At 56.0% G+C, this 19,368-nt stretch overlaps 1 protein-coding gene across 1 annotated transcript in view; it reads left to right on the forward strand.

Annotated features, from left to right (window-relative positions):
- Positions 1-19,368, forward strand: part of LOC139074484 (cadherin-23-like) — a 316,069-nt gene that overhangs the window by 262,996 nt on the left and 33,705 nt on the right. Inside the window, exons 15-21 of the mRNA XM_070565310.1 lie at positions 500-737; positions 2,155-2,260; positions 4,426-4,553; positions 9,243-9,315; positions 11,827-11,943; positions 15,548-15,660; positions 16,885-16,992. Of these exons, the coding sequence (XP_070421411.1) occupies positions 500-737; positions 2,155-2,260; positions 4,426-4,553; positions 9,243-9,315; positions 11,827-11,943; positions 15,548-15,660; positions 16,885-16,992 (883 nt within the window). The remainder of the gene's footprint in view (positions 1-499; positions 738-2,154; positions 2,261-4,425; positions 4,554-9,242; positions 9,316-11,826; positions 11,944-15,547; positions 15,661-16,884; positions 16,993-19,368) is intronic.

Genomic DNA, 19,368 nt, shown 5'->3' on the forward strand with positions numbered 1-19,368 from the left:
ACTTTTGTTTATTGGGAGATTTTTGATTGTTGATTCAATCTACTAATAATCCGTCTGTTCAGATTTTCTATTTCTTCGTGATTCAGTCTTGGTAGGTTGTATCTTTCTAGGAATTTACCCATTTCTTCTAGGTTTTCCAATTTGTTGGCATATAACTGTTCATAATAGTATCTTATGACGCTTTGTATTTCTGTGGTATCAGTTGTAGGAATATCTGACCATTACAGTTCTCCAACATCTAAATATCTCCACTAGGCAGAAACTCCTGTTCGTAGCAAGAAGGGGCTTATTCTGCCTGAATTTCCTCTTTGATTCAATCAACCTATTCCTATTCTTTCAGTACCTGGCCATTACGGCAAGTGAAAAAGAAGGCGGGTTTCAGATTTCATCCATTTCTGTTTGTCACCTTGGGCCAGGACAGGGGTAAATGCAGGCCCTTATCTGCAAGCCTGCTTTAAACCAGGATGCCCTTTCTCTCCCTCCTTCCTGCCTGACACAGGTTCTCCCTGGACAAGGACACAGGACTCATCATGCTGATCGCCAGACTGGACTACGAGCTCATCCAGCGCTTCACCCTGACGGTCATCGCCCGGGACGGGGGCGGTGAGGAGACCACAGGCCGGGTCAGGATCAACGTGTTGGATGTCAATGACAATGCGCCCACCTTCCAAAAGGATGCCTATGTGGGTGCCCTGAGGGAGAATGAGCCTTCTGTCACGCAGCTGGTGCGGCTCCGGGTAAGATGCCAGGGTGTCCTGCAGTCCGGCCATTCATCTTATGCTTCCCTCTGTGCTTTCTTGACCACCCCCTCAGGAAGCCACTGCAAGAGGTGCTAACCTCCCATCCACAAAGAACTCTGCCCAGATTTGGGGGTCACATTCTTGGTCTGTGTTGGGCCACCTCTGAGCATCACCTCACGTCCCTGGTTACTGAGTGGGGCTAGTGTCTGTCTCAGCTTAAATTTCAGGTCTCCATTCAGCAAAAGGCCACCCTCCCCATCTCCCATGGCAAGTGCTGAGCAGTTCCTTGTGTAAGGACCCCCATCCAGGCCCTTTAATGGCTGCTTAGAATCAGGAAGTGCTGCAGCTAGAAGGAGCCAGAGGCCATGGGCAGAATTCATTTCACAGAAGGGGAAGCGAAAGGGAGAGGCCACCCTGGAAGGCACAGTGAATTAGTGAGTCACAGAGCCAGGACCAGAACTCAGGGCTCTACACTCCAAGTGGCCTCCTGCAATGTGTCCCCCCACACTCCAGTGACCTCTGACCGGAGACTTCCTAGTGTCCTTGTGCCCCTTCCCCCCTCTACCCACCCAGCGCTCCATTTAGAACTTGTTTCTGAGGAGGCAGTATGAAGGCAAAGTGGTGGGCATGGGCGTGGGGGGTGCACAGAAGACAGGAGCCTTCGTCCACCCAGCATGGCCATGCTCCCCACAGGACCCCGCCCTCCCTCCCTGCCCAGCTCCTATTGCAGCCAGAGTGGTAGGGTGCCCCTGGGGCTCTCTGGGTGGGAAACATCTGGGAGGAAGCCACCCCAGAAGACAGTCAAGGGGGAGAAGGATCCCTGACCCCATTCCAAGTGCCTCCTTCCCTCCCTCATTCATGCAATCTGCATTTATTAGACACCTACTGTGTGCCAAGCACTGTGCTGGACCCTAGGTATGCAGCAGCAATCAAGAAACATAGGGTTCCTGCTTGCGTGGAGCTGACGGTCTGAGCGAGGCGGGCAGATGTTAAACAAGAGGTTACAGTCGGGCAGGGGCGCTGATAGGGTGCACAGCGCAGGGCCCTAACCCGGTCGAGAGGTCGGGCAAGACCTCTGTGGGTGGGGTGTTCGAGCTGGGACTGAAAGCTCTAGGAGACAGTCACACCAAGTATGATGGTGACCCTCTCCATCCTCAGGGTAGGCCCCGGCCTTCCCTCATTCTCCACAAGCCTCCAGCCTGCCCCCAGCTTCCCAAGCTCCCTCCACACCCCAGCAGGGAGGGGAGCAGGGTGTCTGCTGGGAGCCAGAGGTGGCCTCCGGCTGAGGGACAAGGAGGGCCTGGATCCCCCAAAGGAGGGGCGCTTTGGGAGGGTCAGTCCTCCGCTCCCACCTGCCCTCTCTGGCCCTGCCTGCTGAGGGATCACGGTGCCCTGTCCACCCTCTTCCTCCCAGGCGACGGATGAAGACTCCCCTCCCAACAACCAGATCACCTACAGCATCGTCAGTGCCTCCGCCTTCGGCAGCTACTTCGACATCAGCGTGTACGAGGGCTATGGAGGTACGTGGTGGCTGGGACTGGGGGCCCAGCCTCAGCAGGAAGGCTGGCAGGTGGGAGCAGGGCTGCATCCTCATTCCTCTCTCAGGAGGGGCCCTCCTGTCTCCCAGACACCCTGGACCACTTGGAAAGCTGCCCCACAGCTCCCGCGGGCTGGAGCAGCATGTCACCTGGGGTCAGCCTTCTGCAGGATCAGGATCTCTGTCTCAGATCAGCCAGATTTTTCTCTGGGTCTTAGACCCACGGCCAGCCCAGCATCTGATGTTACCATAGTCCTAGGGGTCCCTGTTTCTCACCAAGGCTGCTGAGCAGGTCTGTAGGGTGGAGTCTTCTTAACCAAGCTTCCCCATCCTTTGGGCATGCTGAGGCCGTCTCTCAGCCCTCCCAGGCCATGGCACTTCCCTGCTTGGCCAGGCGCAGTTCCACACTCTAGACCTGCCCTGCCTGCCCCTGCTGTGAGTCCCGATCCCTAGAGCCTGAGCAGGGAACAGCAGCAGCAACCTCAAACTCCAAGATCCTGAGAGAACCTTGTTTTTCAGACAAGGCAACCAGGGCCCAGCGACAGGACCGACTTGCCTGAGGTCACACAGCAAAGCTGCGAGTGAGGCCCTTGTGATCTGATTCCTGGTTGCCTCTCCAGCCTTGTCTCTCAGCACCCTCCTCCCCCAGCTAGGATACAGGCTCTGAACCCCTTGGTGCTCTTTCCTCTTACGGTGGTCACTGCCGCGTCTTTGCAGAGTCTGTTCCTTCTGCTGGGAAAGCCCTCTCTCCCTGTCCCTTTGCCCTGCCTCCCTTTAACCTCTGGCCAGCTGTAAGGGCTCGTTTGGACATCTCCTCTGGGAAGCTTCCCTGTTGCTTGAAGATGAATTAGAAAGCAGAACGGAAGTGCACTGGATGAGTCTGGGTCCAGTGCTCACCACCTCACAGCTTGTCGGAAACGCAAGCTCAGAAATGGCAGTCCTGACTCTGGATGCTCCAGCCCAATGTTCTCTGTAAATCTGTGTCCTCCTTCAAAAAGCCACCGTTTCACGTTTCCGGGCAGCCGCACACCTCACCTTCTTCTCCGCTAGAAGAACCCTCCGTAGGTTTTGTATTACTAAAGCAATAACTTGGTTTCCATTTTCCAAATAGAAAGTTGCAATGTAATCTTGTTGTGATGCCGTTGCAGACTACCCGTGCCCCCATTTCCAGGCCGATATGCCTTCTCTCCCGAAATTGACCTCGATGGCTTAGCACAAGAGCACTAACAGTGCCAGTCCAGGCGTGTGTGGAGGGGGGACATTTGAGGGCTGGGGCAGCTCTCTTAACACCCCCCCCCCCAAAAATCCTGCCTCTCTGCTCTGTCTGCCTTTGGAGTTAGGGTTCTTCACCCACCGTCCAGCAGAGTTCTGCCGGTAAAGTCTGCAACACCACACCCTGAGTGTCCCCCCAGGGGATCTAAACAGTGCCCAGGGCAGACCACTGGATGGGCACAAAGAGCCACAGGGTCAAGCGAGGGGAGGGTGAGAAGAAAAGAGGGGAGAAAGGTGATGAGAGAAAAGGACGGGGCCCGAGGACAGTGAGGAGGGAGCTGCCCTCCACGCCCCACCGTCTGCACCGCCCCGGGCAGCCCAACACTGGGCACTCAATGGGTGGACTCTGCGCTTCTCTGGAGGGGATCAGGAGTGAGAGCAGAGACAGCACTAGACAGCCTGGGACATGACCCTGTTCTCCCAGCAGCTTCCAGATTGATGGGGGAGTGCTAGATGATTGGGTCAGACAGACAGACACACAGATAATCAGGCAGTAGTGCGTTCTGAGGAAGAGTCTGGGCTCTGCATTCAGACAAACCTGGGCTCAAACATCAGCTCTATCAAGTTGCTAGCTGTGTGACCTTGGGCAAGTTACTGAACCTCTCTGAGCTTGGTTTCCTTATTGGTGGGGCTTACATTACTACCAAATAGTTACCAGCTGGTGGGCTCAGCACGGTGCCTGGCATGTGTCACGTAGTCAGTAAACCTAAGTCCAGACCACGAGGCTCCAGGAGTTCAGAGGCAGGGGCGGGAAATGCAGCAGAGCTAGCCTGGCTTGTGCCAGCTGCACCCTCTCTGCCCACAGGGGAGCCCTGGCTGACTGGGCCTCTAAAGTCTGCTTACGAAGGGCCTGTGGCCCTGTTCCTGTCATTTCAGTGATCAGCGTGAGCCGCCCCCTTGATTATGAACAGATACCCAACGGGCTGATTTATCTGATGGTCATGGCCAAGGACGCTGGTAACCCCCCTCTGAACAGCACTGTCCCCGTCACCATTGAGGTGTTTGTAAGTATCCCCGAGCGCTGGCCTTGCCCTTCCAGGGTTAAGGGGTGGTGAGTGCTTCCCAGAGTATCGAGGAGGCTGCCTGCACCCTGTGTCCCACATCCTTGGCGGTCCCCACAGCTCTGGGAGCTGCCTGGCAGACTGTCCCGCAGGCTGCCCCCAGCAAACCTCTGCCAGTGCAGCAGCAGCCAAGCTGCCTCCCATCTTGGCCAGAACCCCCAGGGCCCTGGAACGCAGGAAGAGCCGACTGTCCTGCTCCAGCTTCATTTGGGGGCCTCAGGACGCTCTCTGATGGGGTGCGGGAGCTGGGGCTCAAGCTAGGAGGGAATGTCGTGGGTCCCTTCATTCATAGCCACATTCCGCGAAGTTCAAGGGAATTACTGAAGGTCGTCTTCTCTCTCCTGTCTCTCTCTATCCCCTCATCCCTTTTGGCTCCCTTTTCCCACTCCTCTGGAGATCCACAGGGGCCTGAAACCAAACCGCAGCTTGTCTGACATGAATATCAAGCACACCTTAGTGCTTTCTGTGTCTGAAATTATCAGCCGCTGAATCCATCTCCACACTGGTTCATTTGCCCCGTGCTGCTCCCCAGCGATCCCGGGATGCAGACTGTGGTCTGACAACCGGCCAGCAGGCCTTTCCCCCGGGACCCTCCCCACCCCACCGCACACACAGGCATGACCTCCCGTCGCATAGAGGCTGCTACCTGCAGGAGAGGGCGAAGGCATGTTGATGGAAGAGTTAGTGCATTACGAGCTCCAGGAGGGTTAGATGAGATTGTCACGTCAGGAGATAGGCTGTGATTTGACATACGCTCAGGAAAATCTCGCCCAGAACAGGCTTGCTGGATGACCTTCCTGTCCCAGCTGGCTTCACCACCAGCCTCTGGCTTCGCCACCAGCCTCTGGCACTGCCCCACACCTGGCTTTAACAAGCCTGTCCTCTCAACCCAAGGCTGAGGCTCCAGAACCAGCTCTCTGGTGGGAAGATCCTCGTCTGGGCAGGGGACCCCTATTGCTTGCTGAATAGGATGGTGCTGGCAGTGATGGAAAAGTCGAGGGTGATGCCTGGGAGGGAGCCCTGCAGGTGAGCGTGCAGGAGCAGGATTTTGGGGTGGCATAGGAGCCTCAGGCTATGCAGAACCAGGGCCTGCAAAGGAAAGGGCAGAGAGGCTGGGGCCTTAAGTCTGGCCTTTCCAGCTTCAGGGAGTGGCAGGCAGAAGGACAGAGAGGAGGAGGTCCAGAGAAGCCTGAACACCTCCTGCCTCTAACCCACCACCTCACCCTTAGCGCCAAGGGGGATTCCAGAGAGCTAGAATGCACTCCCTGCCAGTCGTGACCACGTCCTGCTGTCCCTCCCCACATGGCCCCGGCCCTGACCAGGTCTCCCAAGCCTGTCTTGGTTTCCCAGTCTTGACCGTAGCCCCCAAACCTCCCCTAACACCAGCCACACTCATAACCCTGACCAACTGACTCATCTCTTTCAACCACCTCTGTCCTGCACTGCTCAAGCAAGCAGCAAACTAGTCCTGTGTGCAAGGTGCAGCAGCAGGTCCTGTAGGGATGTGAATGGGGTGCTGAATGGAGGAGGGAGCCCGGCTTCGGAGGCATGTGGCTTTGTCTCCCTCTAGCTGTGTGACCTGGGGTTCTTATCCTCTCTGAGCCTCAGTTTCCTTAGCTGCAAAATGGCAGTAATCGTAGTACGGCCCCATGATATCGCCCTGAGGATTAAATGAGATCATGCTGGTGGCACGTGGCCATCATTACAGCTGACCGGACAGACCTGCTTACCATCAGCAACAGATGTGCACCAGCTGTCTCTAGTGCAAATGGGAGTTCCGAGAACTCGGCCAGGCAGAGAAGGACCCTTCCCAGGCTTTGGGGAAGCGGATGAGGGAGAGGGTGGGAATACGGGAAGTAGGTTGAGGCGCTCTACACCAGCCTAGGGATGGGCAGGCAGAATTGGCCAAATGGAAATGAAAACTCCTTGAGCTCCAACAGTGCGCCAGGTGCTCTCACGTTATGCAGTCTCTCTCAATCCCATTTTGCAGACGAGGCAGCTGAGGCTCAGGGAGGGAATGTGGCTGGTCCAGGGTCACCAGTGCCTTCCTCACTTACTAGCTAGGAAGTAAACTAGGATTTGAGCCCTGACCCATCTGACTCCTGGGTTCACATTCTTTCCACCAGACGCCTGGGCCTGGAACCTTAGAAACCCCTATCTGCACATGATGGAGACCTGTACTCCTCAGAGAATTCCCTGGGGATCTTCTTAAAATGCGATTCTTCTTTAGTGCATCCACGGTAGGGTTGAGACTCTGCACTTGTAACAAGCTCCCAGGCGATGCTGATGCTCTGGTCAGGGCACCACGCTTGGAGTAGCAAGGCCTTCAAAGATCTGTGGATCTGGAAACCCAGGGGCTGCCCCAAACCCTGGTCCCTTTCCCGACCTGCAGCTCAGTTAAGGAAGAGCCCCGCGGAAGACCTCCTTCCCTCTTTGCCGCAGCCCATCAAATGGAGCCAGAGCAAGTAGGAAGCTGAAGGCCTAGGGACTGAACTAGCCTTTTATCCACTGTGAAGAAAAGAGGGGCCAGCAGCCTCAGCCTCCTTCCCTGATAGCGGGGAGCGGGCTCTCTTGGTGCACGGGTGGGTGGGACCAAGAAGCCGCCTCACTGTCCATTTGGCAAGGGAGAGTGGGACCTGGCACAGGGTCGCCTCAGCCCAGCAGAAGGGGCGCTGCCTTCAAACTCCCTCCCGGCTGCCATGCGGGTCAGCAGGGGCCCTGCACGTTTCTTCCGGGTCCACATGGCCACTGGCAGCAGGAGGGTCTGGCCACAGACAGCTGCCGCCTTGGCTGTGTGTGAACCTCATCTCTCGAGCAGGGCTTTTGGATGGCCTAGTCACTTGTGTCTAAGGACCACACTTGAAAAGGTCAGCGCCTTCGGGTGGATTTTGCACGTGGGTGATTTTTAAGTAGCTGTCACTTGGCTAAGCTGCCACCTCCCTCCACCAAATGGATTTTCTCTCAATTGAAAAAAAAAAAACCAGCGGAGATGAAGTGGTTGATGGCAGCACTTGCCTTACAGGTTGGGGGTGGAGAGAGGAGATCAGAGCGACAGGGCTCTGGGAGGAGGAGCGGGTGGGCGACAGGAGCCAGGTGATTCCTTTTCATCCACTGCTTGTTGGTTTTTAATAAAGAAGTCAAACTCGGTTTGTAGATTTCCCATTAGGGGACAATAAGCTTTTGTAGAGGGAGCCACTGAATTAGAACTAATAGCGAATGCAGCGCCAGGATCCGGGGAAATATCACCGCTAATAAGTTTCTGCCTCATGCTCTGTCACTGACATTCTTGGCACCGTTGCGTGCAGCCAAGCAGAAGGCTTAAATATATATGTGTAGGGGCCACTTGTGCCCACTCCAGGGGGATGCCCAGGCCTGCTGCTGGGCCATTGGACATCAGGGAGTCCTCACACCGCCAGTTCTCTGAGGCTGGGGAGACGACAGGTCAGCAGGAGCTGGTGCGCAGCCCAGAGCCAGGGTCCAGATTGGGCAGAAAGAAGGGCATTCCTTCCTGGGCCCCCACAGGCCTGGCAGGAGGGGATTCTCTGGCATCCCAGGGGGTGGACAGCCAGGTAGCGTGCCTCCCTCTCTTTCGTGCTTGCTCAGCCAGAAGTAACTCCAGCAAGAGAGGCTTACTCCAGGAGTCTTCCCCTCAAAGAGCTCCCAGTTCCGTGGGGGAAATGAGTCCCTCGGAGCACGCACCACTGAAGTCTGCAGCCTAAAGATGCCCCAGGGGGCTGTGACCCAGTCTGACCCCCGAGCTCCGCACAGGGCTCTCGAGGAAAGGGCAGAAGTCTCTGAGTCAGGTGGGCCAACAAGGCTTCCTCTGAGAGGGGAACAGGCAGGAATTCTTGTTGAGTGATTGCATAAAGTAGGTGGTGAGTGTGAGCGTCTTAAAGGGTCGGGAAGTCTCCTCCGAATGTGGAGGAGAGAGATGGCATGTGGAGTAACAGGAGGAGGCAGAGGCTGTGCCTGGGCCCCACCCTGCCAGTTCAGCCCCATGGCCACTGTGCCTCTGACCTGGTCACTGGCGAAGACTGGGCCAGAGGAGGGATTGCTCCAGAACTGGAGGTGGTGGGTTGTGGGCCAGGTTTACCCAAGGGGATGGAGGAGCCGTTGTTCTTGTGTGTGTGGAGGGTTCTGGAATTCAGACTCTGGGAACCACCTGACCCCTGCCTACCACTGCCTACTCGGGGTTGGGGCACTCCTTTCTCCCTTCACTTCTGGGAGGGCTCCTAGAACCTTCCGCCATCGTCTTGGTGGAGCTGGTAGGGAAGTTCCGAGCGGGCATCCCCAGCATGGGGGCTGATGAGCTGAGGGCGGGAGAACTGGAATAAGCTTGGAGCTCAGCTGGAGGACCCATGGGGGGCCCAGGGGAGCTGGAGCTGTGGGCAGTTCTGATTGCTGCCTTCGTTCTCCATCTCCCTGGCCCTCATCATCCCTTCCCAACCCCCACATGTTTCCCCAAGGCCTGTCCTTCCTTCTTGAACTATAGCCCAGCCAGAGGGGCACCTGGCTCCCTTGTGACACCCCACCTGGCTCTGGTTATACATTGAGGCCAGAGTTCCTCAGTGCCAGCCTTGGCCAGCCCCAACTGCCTCCCTGGTTCCTGCAACCAGTCTGTTTTTCTTCCAGGATGAGAATGACAACCCTCCCACCTTCAGCAAGCCTGCCTACTTCGTCTCCGTGGTGGAGAACATCATGGCAGGTATGGGCCCAGGCAGGGGAGGGCGAGAAGGCAGGAAGCCGCAGTCCTGGCACATATAGTATGCAGACCTGACTTTGCACATGAATTCGGGAGGTCTGCGCCCCTCCCTGTCTGTGTCTCATGACAAATGAAGGAGGCTTTGGAGATGTCCAGTGGTCTGCCAGCCAACAGCTCCTCGCAGAGCACCGACTATGTGCAGACACTCCACTAGGCTCTTGACCCCTGCCCTCCTGCGGCTACCTTCTAGCAGGGAAGAGAAGAGTGAGCGGTGATTAATTCAACAACCTCAATTAAACAAGTGTGTACAAGAGTTCCAAGATTATGATGCTGTGAGTCAGGCCCCTGGGGCTGTGATGGCAGAAGGGGTGGCCTTGAAAGATGGCATTTGTTCCTATGTGAGGATGAGAATGGGAAGCTAGTCCCTGGGTAAGGTCTCAGGTGGCAGGGCCCAGGTTGCAGACCCAGGACCACCACCTCTGCACTGAGATTCCAGGCCACCTGCTCTGTCCTTGGCTGACAGCTTCATTCTTACACTAAGAGTGTACTACTCTAGTGGGGAAAACACCCATAGCAGGAATTACTGTAGGAGCCGGAGGAGTCAGAGGACAGCTGGAGTCGTCAGGGACAGCTGGAGTCGTCAGGGAACAGCTAGAGGAGTCAGAGGACAGCTGGAGGAGTCAGAGAACAGCTGGAGGAGTCGGGGACAGCTGGAGGAGTCAGGGACAGCTGGAGGAGTCGGGGGCAGCTGGAGGAGTCAGAGGACAGCTGGAGGAGTCAGGGAACAGCTGGAGGAGTCAGTGGCAGCTGGAGGAGTCGGGAAACAGCTGGAGGAGTCAGGGGCAGCTGGAGGAGTCGGGCAGCTGGAGAAGTCGGGGAACCACTGGAGGAGTCAGGGGCAGCTGGAGGAGTCAGAGGACAGCTGGAGGAGTCAGAGGACAGCTGGAGGAGTCAGAGGACAGCTGGAGGAGTTGGGGGACAGCTGGAGGAGTCAGGGGCAGCTGGAGGAGTCAGAGGACAGCTGGAGGAGTTGGGGAACAGCTGGAGGAGTCAGGGGCAGCTGGAGGAGTCAGGAAACAGCTGGAGGAGTCAGGGACAGCTGGAGGAGTCAGAGGACAGCTGGAGGAGTCAGAGGACAGCTGGAGGAGTCAGGGAACAGCTAGAGGAGTCAGTGGACAGCTAGAGTCAGGGACAGCTTACCAGGGGTGACCTTCCTTGGCACCATGAGGACTTCTAAATAGAGCCTAGGAGCACTTTCCCAGTGTCTGATGATTTTCTGGGTGGGTGCCAGGCTGTGCCCAGCCACCCTCCCCATCCCGATCAGGCATCCCCTGGAGAATGTCACTGCTGAAGTGGCTGCGTGCACTCCCTACCATCCTCAGGACCTCTGCTTAGGAGTGGCCTCATCATGCACTTAATCCTCTTCCACATTGAGTGTGCTTGGATAAAGGGGTGTGTCAGGCCCCTGTACCTGTCCTCCTGCTCCAGGCAGGACTGAGAGTCAGGTCAGAGGCCCCAGGGCTGCCTGGAAGGGGCCAGAATGACCTGCCTGTTCCACGGGCCCCCTGCCGGGCCCCTTCTGTCCCCAGGGACTACTGATTCTTCAGCACAGTAGCAACTGTGGTCTGCGGCTGGTGACAGCTCCCACCTGCAGGCTTCACCCCCCGGGGTCCTCAACAACAACCCCACAAGTGGGACTTTATCATTAGACCCATTTTACAGAGGAAGAAGCTGAGGCTCAGACCAGTCAAGCTGCTTGCCAGAGCTCCTGCAGGATCCCAGCCTGGGTGTAATGCCTCCAGGAGTCTGCACACTCGGCTCCCCGCTGTCCGGCCAGGGCTGGCGGGGGCTGCAGCCCAGAGCTCTGGGGGCCACAACCTCAGCTCCTCGCTACCTGGCCAGGGCTGGCAGGGGGCTGCAGCCTAGAGCTCTGGCCAACCTGGCCTCAGGGAGAGCCATTCTCAGGGTCTGGCCAGGGCAGCTAGAAAGGCTGATCTACCCCCCTGGATTTCACAGAGATGGAAATGAAGGAGGACCTTAACTGGACATTAAGGAGAAAATAAAAACCCTTATAAATGCCCCTTGTGCACAAGATAAAACAAGACTGAGAGTGAATACAATAAATGTAAAATAATTTAATATGGAGCTTCACTTCTTTTTGGTTCAAAGTCAAAGCTGGTCAATCTGAGTGTATTTAATATGGCAACCAGCCAGGGAGGGGTGGGGAGGGGCAGTGGTGTGCCCTCTGAGTTGGGCCAAGAGTGGGAGGAGGGAGGGCCCAATCCATCCAGGCTCCAGGCCCCCTCCCTTGGAGTCTGTCCCCCTTACAGCCCAGGATCTGGGCTACAGGAGCAAGTGGTTGAGCCCATTCTGATCCCTGGGTCACCCCTGCGGGCAGGCTTCCTGCCTCCTGAGGGCTGGTCACGGGGAGGTCCCACGTCCCACTCTCAGGGCCTAAGGCTGCGAGCCTCTGGTGAGCAGCATCCCCCCACCCGTCCCGTTGTCTCCCTGAAGGAGCCACAGTGCTGTTCCTGAACGCCACAGACCTGGACCGCTCCCGGGAGTACGGCCAGGAGTCCATCATCTACTCCTTGGAGGGCTCCTCCCAGTTTCGCATCAACGCCCGCTCAGGTGAGCCCTGGTCCTCCGCGCCTCAGGCCGACTCTCCATACCCAGCCTGGGGCCTGCAGCTGGGCCAGGTCTCCTCCCTCTCACAGGAAGACCCCATTTTTGAGCAAGCCAGCTTTGAGCACCTGGTTTTATCCCTGAATATTAATTTGAGTGTGATTACTGACTTTATCCCCCCCAAAAATCACAACATGAATTTGCCCACTAAAGGGTGTCTTTCAGTGGTGAGGAGCCCTGTTGTGTGTAAAACGTGTTCCATTTTACAAGGAGCTGGCTAACAGGCCTCTCTTCAGGGCCACCTTTCTCAAGCCTAGGTATCCCCTCCCTCAGCTGCCCACCTCGCTCTTGCATCCTGGCTCCTCTTCCTGACACACTGCATGCCTCAGTTTCCACATCTGCAAAATGAGGATGATCATATTCAGACTGTAGTGTGGGTTAAGTGAGTCATTACAGGGAATACCCTTAGAGGAGTCCCTGGCACAGAGCAAGTGCTGACAAAGTTAGGTTATCGTCATCATTTTCTCTGGTCCTTTTGCCCAGCGGCCCGCCCCCATCTCCAGCTCCCTGTTCAGCCCACGTAACTCTCACCTTTCTCTTCATTTCTCCATGTGCCTCCCACCAGATCTCTCTCCACCTTAAAGCTGGGCGGCAGTGGGAAGGGGCAAAAAAAACCAAGGAGAGACTGCAGGCTTTTCAGCCAGAAGCTGGGAAGGAACATGAGGCCTCTGGACATTCATGCATCTATTTCTTCAGATATCAATGGGGCTTGCTCTTTGCCAGGGGCTGTGCGGGAATGGAATAAGGCAAGGCGCAGCCCTCAGGGGGCTCCAAGTCAGCTTAGGGAGCATGCAAGGCTCCCCACTTCCAAGTACCTGTTTCTGTGTTAGGTAAGGGAAGTGTAGATGCTAAACAGGCAAACCCTGAAATCTCAGTGGCTTAACACAGTAGAAATTCTAACTCACACTGCAATCCAATGCTTGTTCAGTGGACAGGCTTCCACATGGTGATTCTAGGACCCAGGCCCCTTCCATGTTGTGGCTCCAAGGTCATTGCCAAAGGGAAAAGAGAACATGGAGTATTATACAAGGAGATGTTTATGGGCCAGGCCTGAAGGTGACATGCACCACTTGTGCCCACATCCCAGTGGCCCGAATCAGGCAATAGCCCTGCCCAGATGCAACAATGGTTGGAGAAAGTAGTCCCTGGCCTGACAGCTACTTTCCAGCAACCATTCCAGCCTGGGAAGGGAGCAGGAATGTTTGGTGGGCTCTGGCCATCCTTACCACAGGCGGCCTGTGGCCCGGCCGGGCATCCAGTCTTCCTGTTAGGCATGCCTCCCTGCTCCAAGCTTACCTTAATCTCTTTCATCCCCTTTTCCTGCAAGCTTGGGGAGCAGATGGTTGGTGCTGATGTGGACAAAGACTGAACACATCCAGGGCCGTCCTGGGCCCTCCTCCCTGCTCTCAGGAGCATCCACCCTCAGCGAGTCCGTGTTTCCAGGGGACTCAGAGAAATATTGTTCATTAACATTAACCAAGTTCTCAGCCCTAAGTGCTCTGACCAGCATCGTCCCTTTTCGCCTTCTTCCATTTTCCATATGAGGAAACTGAGGCACAGGAGAGGTTAAGTAACTTGACTGAGGACTCAGAGAGCCTGAACTCCTGACTCCAGAGCCCAGAATTTAAATGCTACATTATTTAAAGCCATGTTACAGCCACATGCCGCCACCCAGGTCCAGCGATGGGCACAGTGACCTTTCAGCACCCCGCCCTGCCTCCCAGTCAGGGACCCCGTGTCCACCCCGGGGCCTTTAATAATGACATGGACAATTTCCTGCAGCCTTAACACAGCTCCTTCAGCTCCAAAGGTGTAAGCGTTTTCCTCTGAGCTCCTCGGTCAAATTAGCCAGGCCTGCTCCACAAAGGTGGCCTTAATTGGATCTAATTTCCCAGACAGGAGGTGCCATCTATCATGCTGACAAGTTCATGTTTAAAACTTTTTAGAGATTAATTTCTTCCTCGCCCTGCCAATTAATTGACACCACCCCAGCAAGGAGCATGGCTCGGTGGGCAGACCGTTGCCAGTCTTTTCTTCCTGGCCGTAGCACTTTCACTGTCCTGACCCCCATCCCCACCTCCCTCTCAGCCCTGCACAAGCCAGAGGACAGGCCAGTGTGGTAGGAAGGAGGAGTCCTAGGGACCATTGACCCAGCTCCCTTGTTTATGGTAGAATAAACCAAGCACAGAGAAGTTAAGCAACTTGCCCAAGGCCACATAGCTCAGGCAATGGGGATAAAAAGATTCATAGCACTCAGTTGCTGCCCTTGGAGAGCTTCCACAGCCCATTGGAAGGAAACCAGCATTTTCTGTTTGTTGGTAGTGTCACCTATAGTTAACCTAATCCTCACAACAGCTCTGATTCAAAGGCATACTAATCTTCATTCTACAGAGGAGAAACTGAGGCTCAAAGAAGTTCAGCAACTTTCCCAAGGCCAAGCATCTGGCAGGGGCCATAATCAGAATTCAAATCTGGGTCTCGCTGTCCTCCAGTATAGGCCCTTTCCTGTGGTCCAGTGAGACGGTGATGGCCTGGCTCCCGTGGCGTGCTGCAGCCACTGTCCCGGCTCACACCTGCTCCCAAGAGCCACTTGTATCCCTCTCTTCCCGGCTCCGTGCTCGGTGCCTTCACGCTGGAAGTTTAAAACGGGCCCTAGTGGGGTATTTACACCATGGAAATCGGCAAGCCTTGTTTTTCTTTTGGGGAGCTGGTTGTCAAGCGTTTACTAGCACACCACTACCGGGTGACTCCCATATTGTATTTATACTAAAATACAAAGGAAAGCCAAACCAGGCTGACAAAAATTATGGTCTACTTTAAATGTTTATATTAATAGAATAACTTGCTTATACACTGAAAAAAATTGAAGGCAATATAATTAAGGAAATTAGTTTGTAGCTATTAATTCTCAACGTACTGTAGGTTGAAATGTCCAGTAATGAGTCGCAAGTCGGAACACATGTGAAACACTTGGTGTGCTTCAGTCCTGTTGCTGTATTTCTGTGACTGTGTGGATAAATAGTGCCCGGCGCTATTCTAAGCTTTCCATGATAACTAAATCCACCCCACAACAGCCCTATGAGGCCAGTCCTGTTATTGTTCCCTTTTGACCAGATGAGGAAACTGAGGCACAGAGACTTTAAGTAACTAGTTCCAGTGATAAAGCCAGTAAGGTAAGGTCAAAAGTCTAAACGAGAGGTCCTTTGTGACTGAGCTTGAGGCCAAATGGCCCTCCTGCCCTGTTCTCCAGCCCCCAACCCCATAAGCAGCCTAGATTTTCCCACATCTGGAAACAGCTACTCCTTACGGGGTTATATTGGCCCAGCTCTGAGTGCCAGTTCCCAAGGCCTGGGTGCTGTCCCCCTCCTTCTGTGAGCACCAGCTCCCACCCTCAGCATACACGTGCATGCGCATGCACGCACGCACGCACACACGCACTGCTGGATCATTTGATCTTGCAAATGTCTCTCTTTCATGCTCTGACTCGCCCTCCCTCCCTGACCTCTCCCTGACCACCCCAACCCTCCCTGCTGCACCCCGTCTCCTGCAGGTGAAATCACCACCACCTCCCTGCTTGACCGTGAGACCAAGTCTGAATACATCCTCATCGTGCGAGCAGTGGACGGGGGCGTGGGCCACAACCAGAAGACTGGCATTGCCACCGTGAGTGCCCACCCCTCCTGTGCTCCCCCATCATCCTCAGGTTGCACCTCTTAGGCCTCGGGACACAAAGTGAGGCGTGTGAGGGTGGCAGGTACCAACTCACTGTCAGCCAAGGTCAGCCCTGGGGTCACCGCAGCTATGGGGAAAAAATCCATTCCCACCTGGGACATGGGGCACTTGGGAGGGGCAAATATTTTCTTCCCTGCCCGCAAAAGACCAGCTGGGCAGGTAGCAGAAGGCATGAGCCCCGTAGGCCCCTCCCTGCCCTGGCACCTGCCAAGAAACAGGAGTAGGTATTCTTGCCAGGAAGAGCGGCTCAGTGCAGGAAGTGGGGCCCTGGAGGATCCCTGGGGCTTGCACCACCCCACCCTAACCCTGTGGTGCTGAGAAAGGATGCCCAGCTTCCCTACCATGAGCAAGTAGGACCCATGAAGGCCTGGAGCCCAAGGTCATGTCACCCCGCCAAGGGTACCTCAGAGAGTGGAGGCTGAAAGAAGGACATCTGAAGGTCCAGACTGAGCTCTTAGCTGCTGAAGAGTACGGGGGGGTGGGAGTCAGTAAGACCCTATGCGGGAGAGGCTGCAGGGGACGGGCTGAGGGTTCACTCCAGCCGCCTCCCCTTCTTGATCCTCGTTTGCTCTCTTTGGCTCTCCCTGGAGAGCCCTCTCCTGCCCTCTCTCATGGCCCTCACCCTACCCACAACAGCTGCCCCCATCCTTGTCCAGCCAGAGGGGCGGGGGTTAGTATCGCTTGGCCAGGGAAGAAAAATCCCCAGCGCCCTATTCTATCATGAGAGGCCCCTGCTAATAGGATTCACAGCTCTATAAATAATTTACCTGGGTGGCAGGTGAGCAGGGAAATTGCTTGCCTTGTAGCTGAGACTGACTGGGAAGCCCAAGGGATTCTCTCAGACTCCCCACCCCAAACCTCCACCCTGTCAGTCACCTCCAGCCAACACTCGGGGTGGCGTGGGAGAAGTCCCAGGTCACAGGAAGGATGGCAGGGCATTTCATCCTTTGCCAGCCTCCTGATGGGGCTCGGAAGGGTCGTAGCTCCCTCCTGTCCTTGAAAGCCCAGGGCCTGTCCCGAGACCCCCAGTTTGGGTGGAGGTGGTGGAATTAATGCCAAGATGCCCCATAGGCACCTGAGTGTGTCCCCCTCGTGGGCCCTGCCCTCACGCAGCTCAGCTAGGTGCTTCCCACAGTGCCCCTTGTGGCTTCGCAGGTCAACATCACCATCCTGGATATCAACGACAACCACCCCGCCTGGAAGGACGCTCCCTACTACATCAACCTGGTGGAGATGACCCCGCCAGACTCTGACGTGACCACGGTAAGTGGTGGTGGGACAGCAGAACTGCTGGCTGCCCTTCCGAGGGGGTGTCTGCCATTCCCGTATCAGCCCATGGGCCTGCCCACATGGGACCAATGGACTTAATGTTTCCCTCTGAGCCAGTTCCTTGGGCAGAGTTCCAGAAGCCCTCTTGCATGGTGAAAGGCGTTCAGAGGTCAGGGGAGAGCCCGCCCCCGTCCTCGGGGACAGTGGGCTGCAGGCTTTGTCAGAGGAGTGCAGGCAGCCCAGCGACAGTGCCAGGGGAGCTAGAGCTGCCTCAGCTTGTAGCCACTCCTGCCCTGAGACCCCAGGATTCTGGCCACCCCCTCAGGAGAGCCCCCACCCCTCCCGGCCAGGCAGACCCCTCCCTCAAGATGCACAGGCTTCAGCTCCACCCAGCCTTTCCTATGCCGCTCTGTCACTGCAGCCATGGGCCTGGTCAGCTCCCCACAGGCCGACTCCCAGCAAGGGGACTGAAGTTCCCCCCAGGGATCTCCTGGCATGGGATGTTCCAGGTTTGCACAGACCGCTGTGTGTGCTGTGTGTGGGTACATCGAAGTGTACCCACCGAAGTGCTGGGTGACTCGAGGTGGGGAAAGGAGACACAGCCAAAGCCTTGGGGTGTCCAGAATGGAGACCCATGTCCTGGGGAAGCTGAAGGAAGCCACAGTTGAGCACCCCACTTGATCTGCTCTGCTCTGGGGTTCACATTTGTGAGACCTTCTCCTCCCCTCACCCTTGTGCCCCATTTGGCCTCATTTGGGGAGGCTTGTCCCAATGTCCAGCTCCACAGCCACCCACCAGCCCTAAGATGGACATGAACCTGACAGCTCATGGCAACCTGATATACTGAATGCCTGGGACATGCCAGGTGCTGTGCTGGGGGCCTCTCGTGAATTCTCTCTCCTCCTCATAATGTCACGTGGCAGATGGACTCCCTGCTCCCATTGGACTGTGGAGGACACAAGACTTACAGTTTGAGGGGTTTGCCAAAGCTAGTAAGGTCCCAGAGCTGGTGAGAGGTTGAGCCAGGACTCCAAACCAGCTCTATCTGACTTTGAAACCACCTGGCCCAGCCCTTCATTCCTCTGCTGACTCAGGGGTGCCCTGGCAGGTGGTCTGGGCCCTGAGAACCTGGAGAGCTGGGCTGGGATGGGAGACAGACGGTAGCGTTCACACCCAGCTCTCCAGGAAGGCTGCCCCACCCTGAGCTCAGGCAGCCTTGTCTCCCCACCCCAGCCCTCATCAGCCACACCCAGTAGTGACGAGGTCCACCTGGGTCCAGGTGGGAGAAGATGTCAACCTAGACAGAAGGACAAAGAGAGAGGGAGAGGGTTGGCAGTCACACCTGTCCTGTTCTCCTTTCCCCGTGTTTAAGATCTGAATGGTTCTCAACTGGTGTTCGGGTCCCCCTCCCAGAAATTCCAGTATGATGGGGACAAAGGGTCTGGAATCTGTGGTTTTGCAAAGCCCCGAGCTGGGGGATTCCTTCCCACCCAGGGCCAGGTTTGGCAACCCCTACACTAGGCCATTTCCACGGCTCTGTCTAGGGCTTCAGATCTGATGGGTGCTCTCTGCTGCCACCTCGTGGGCACTTGGGCTCTAGCCCAGGACAACCCGGCAGGGACCCCAAGAGGGCTGGATGCCCACCTCTGAACACCTCCTTGCTTTATGTTTCTGGGAAATTCCTCCAAGAAGGAAGTGGGGGCAAGTGAGGGAAGGGTCTCTGGGAGAAAGTGGCTGCATAGGACACCAGCCAGGGTGCCATTACTGAAGGGTCCACCTGCTGGGCAAAGGGTAGGTCTGCAGCCTGGGCATTCTCAGGTCTGCTCTCAGCGGCCTCTTGGGGTTTCCCGCCTTTCCACACCTTATTCAGAGCCATGGACGGGTGTGGACAACGGGCCAGGGGCCTGCCGCCAGCACCTCCCCCTCTCCAGGAACCCCCAGCAGACCTGCCGTGAGCCCCACCAGCTTCCCTTCCCAACCTGTGTGGGAGCCAGTCTTTCCCAGAGCTCCCTGGGCCCAGGCTCGGCCCCTGTACCTCTGGGGAAACGGACATGTGAGCCCAGCCCCCGGCACAGGGTGGACGTGGACGTTCCTCCCCGGGCACAGGGTGGCCACAGGATCGGGCTACTCGAGCTTTTCAGTGGCCCCTGGGAGTGTCAAGACCTAAAAGAATATATAATGACTCATAAGTTCAAAAAAAGGGCAAAGTCAAGATTAAGACTGTTCTAGTAAAGATCTACCAAATACAGTATGACAAGTTTAATCATTATGAAATTTCGTGTTTGTAAAAATTTCATTACATTTGAGGACAAATTATAGGTTCAATTTTCTAGAATTCTTGAGAATTTTCCAGAATCCTCTGGAATTCCC

This window comes from Equus przewalskii, chromosome 1 (assembly GCF_037783145.1).
Source record: "Equus przewalskii isolate Varuska chromosome 1, EquPr2, whole genome shotgun sequence".
Classification (NCBI taxonomy): domain Eukaryota; kingdom Metazoa; phylum Chordata; class Mammalia; order Perissodactyla; family Equidae; genus Equus; species Equus przewalskii.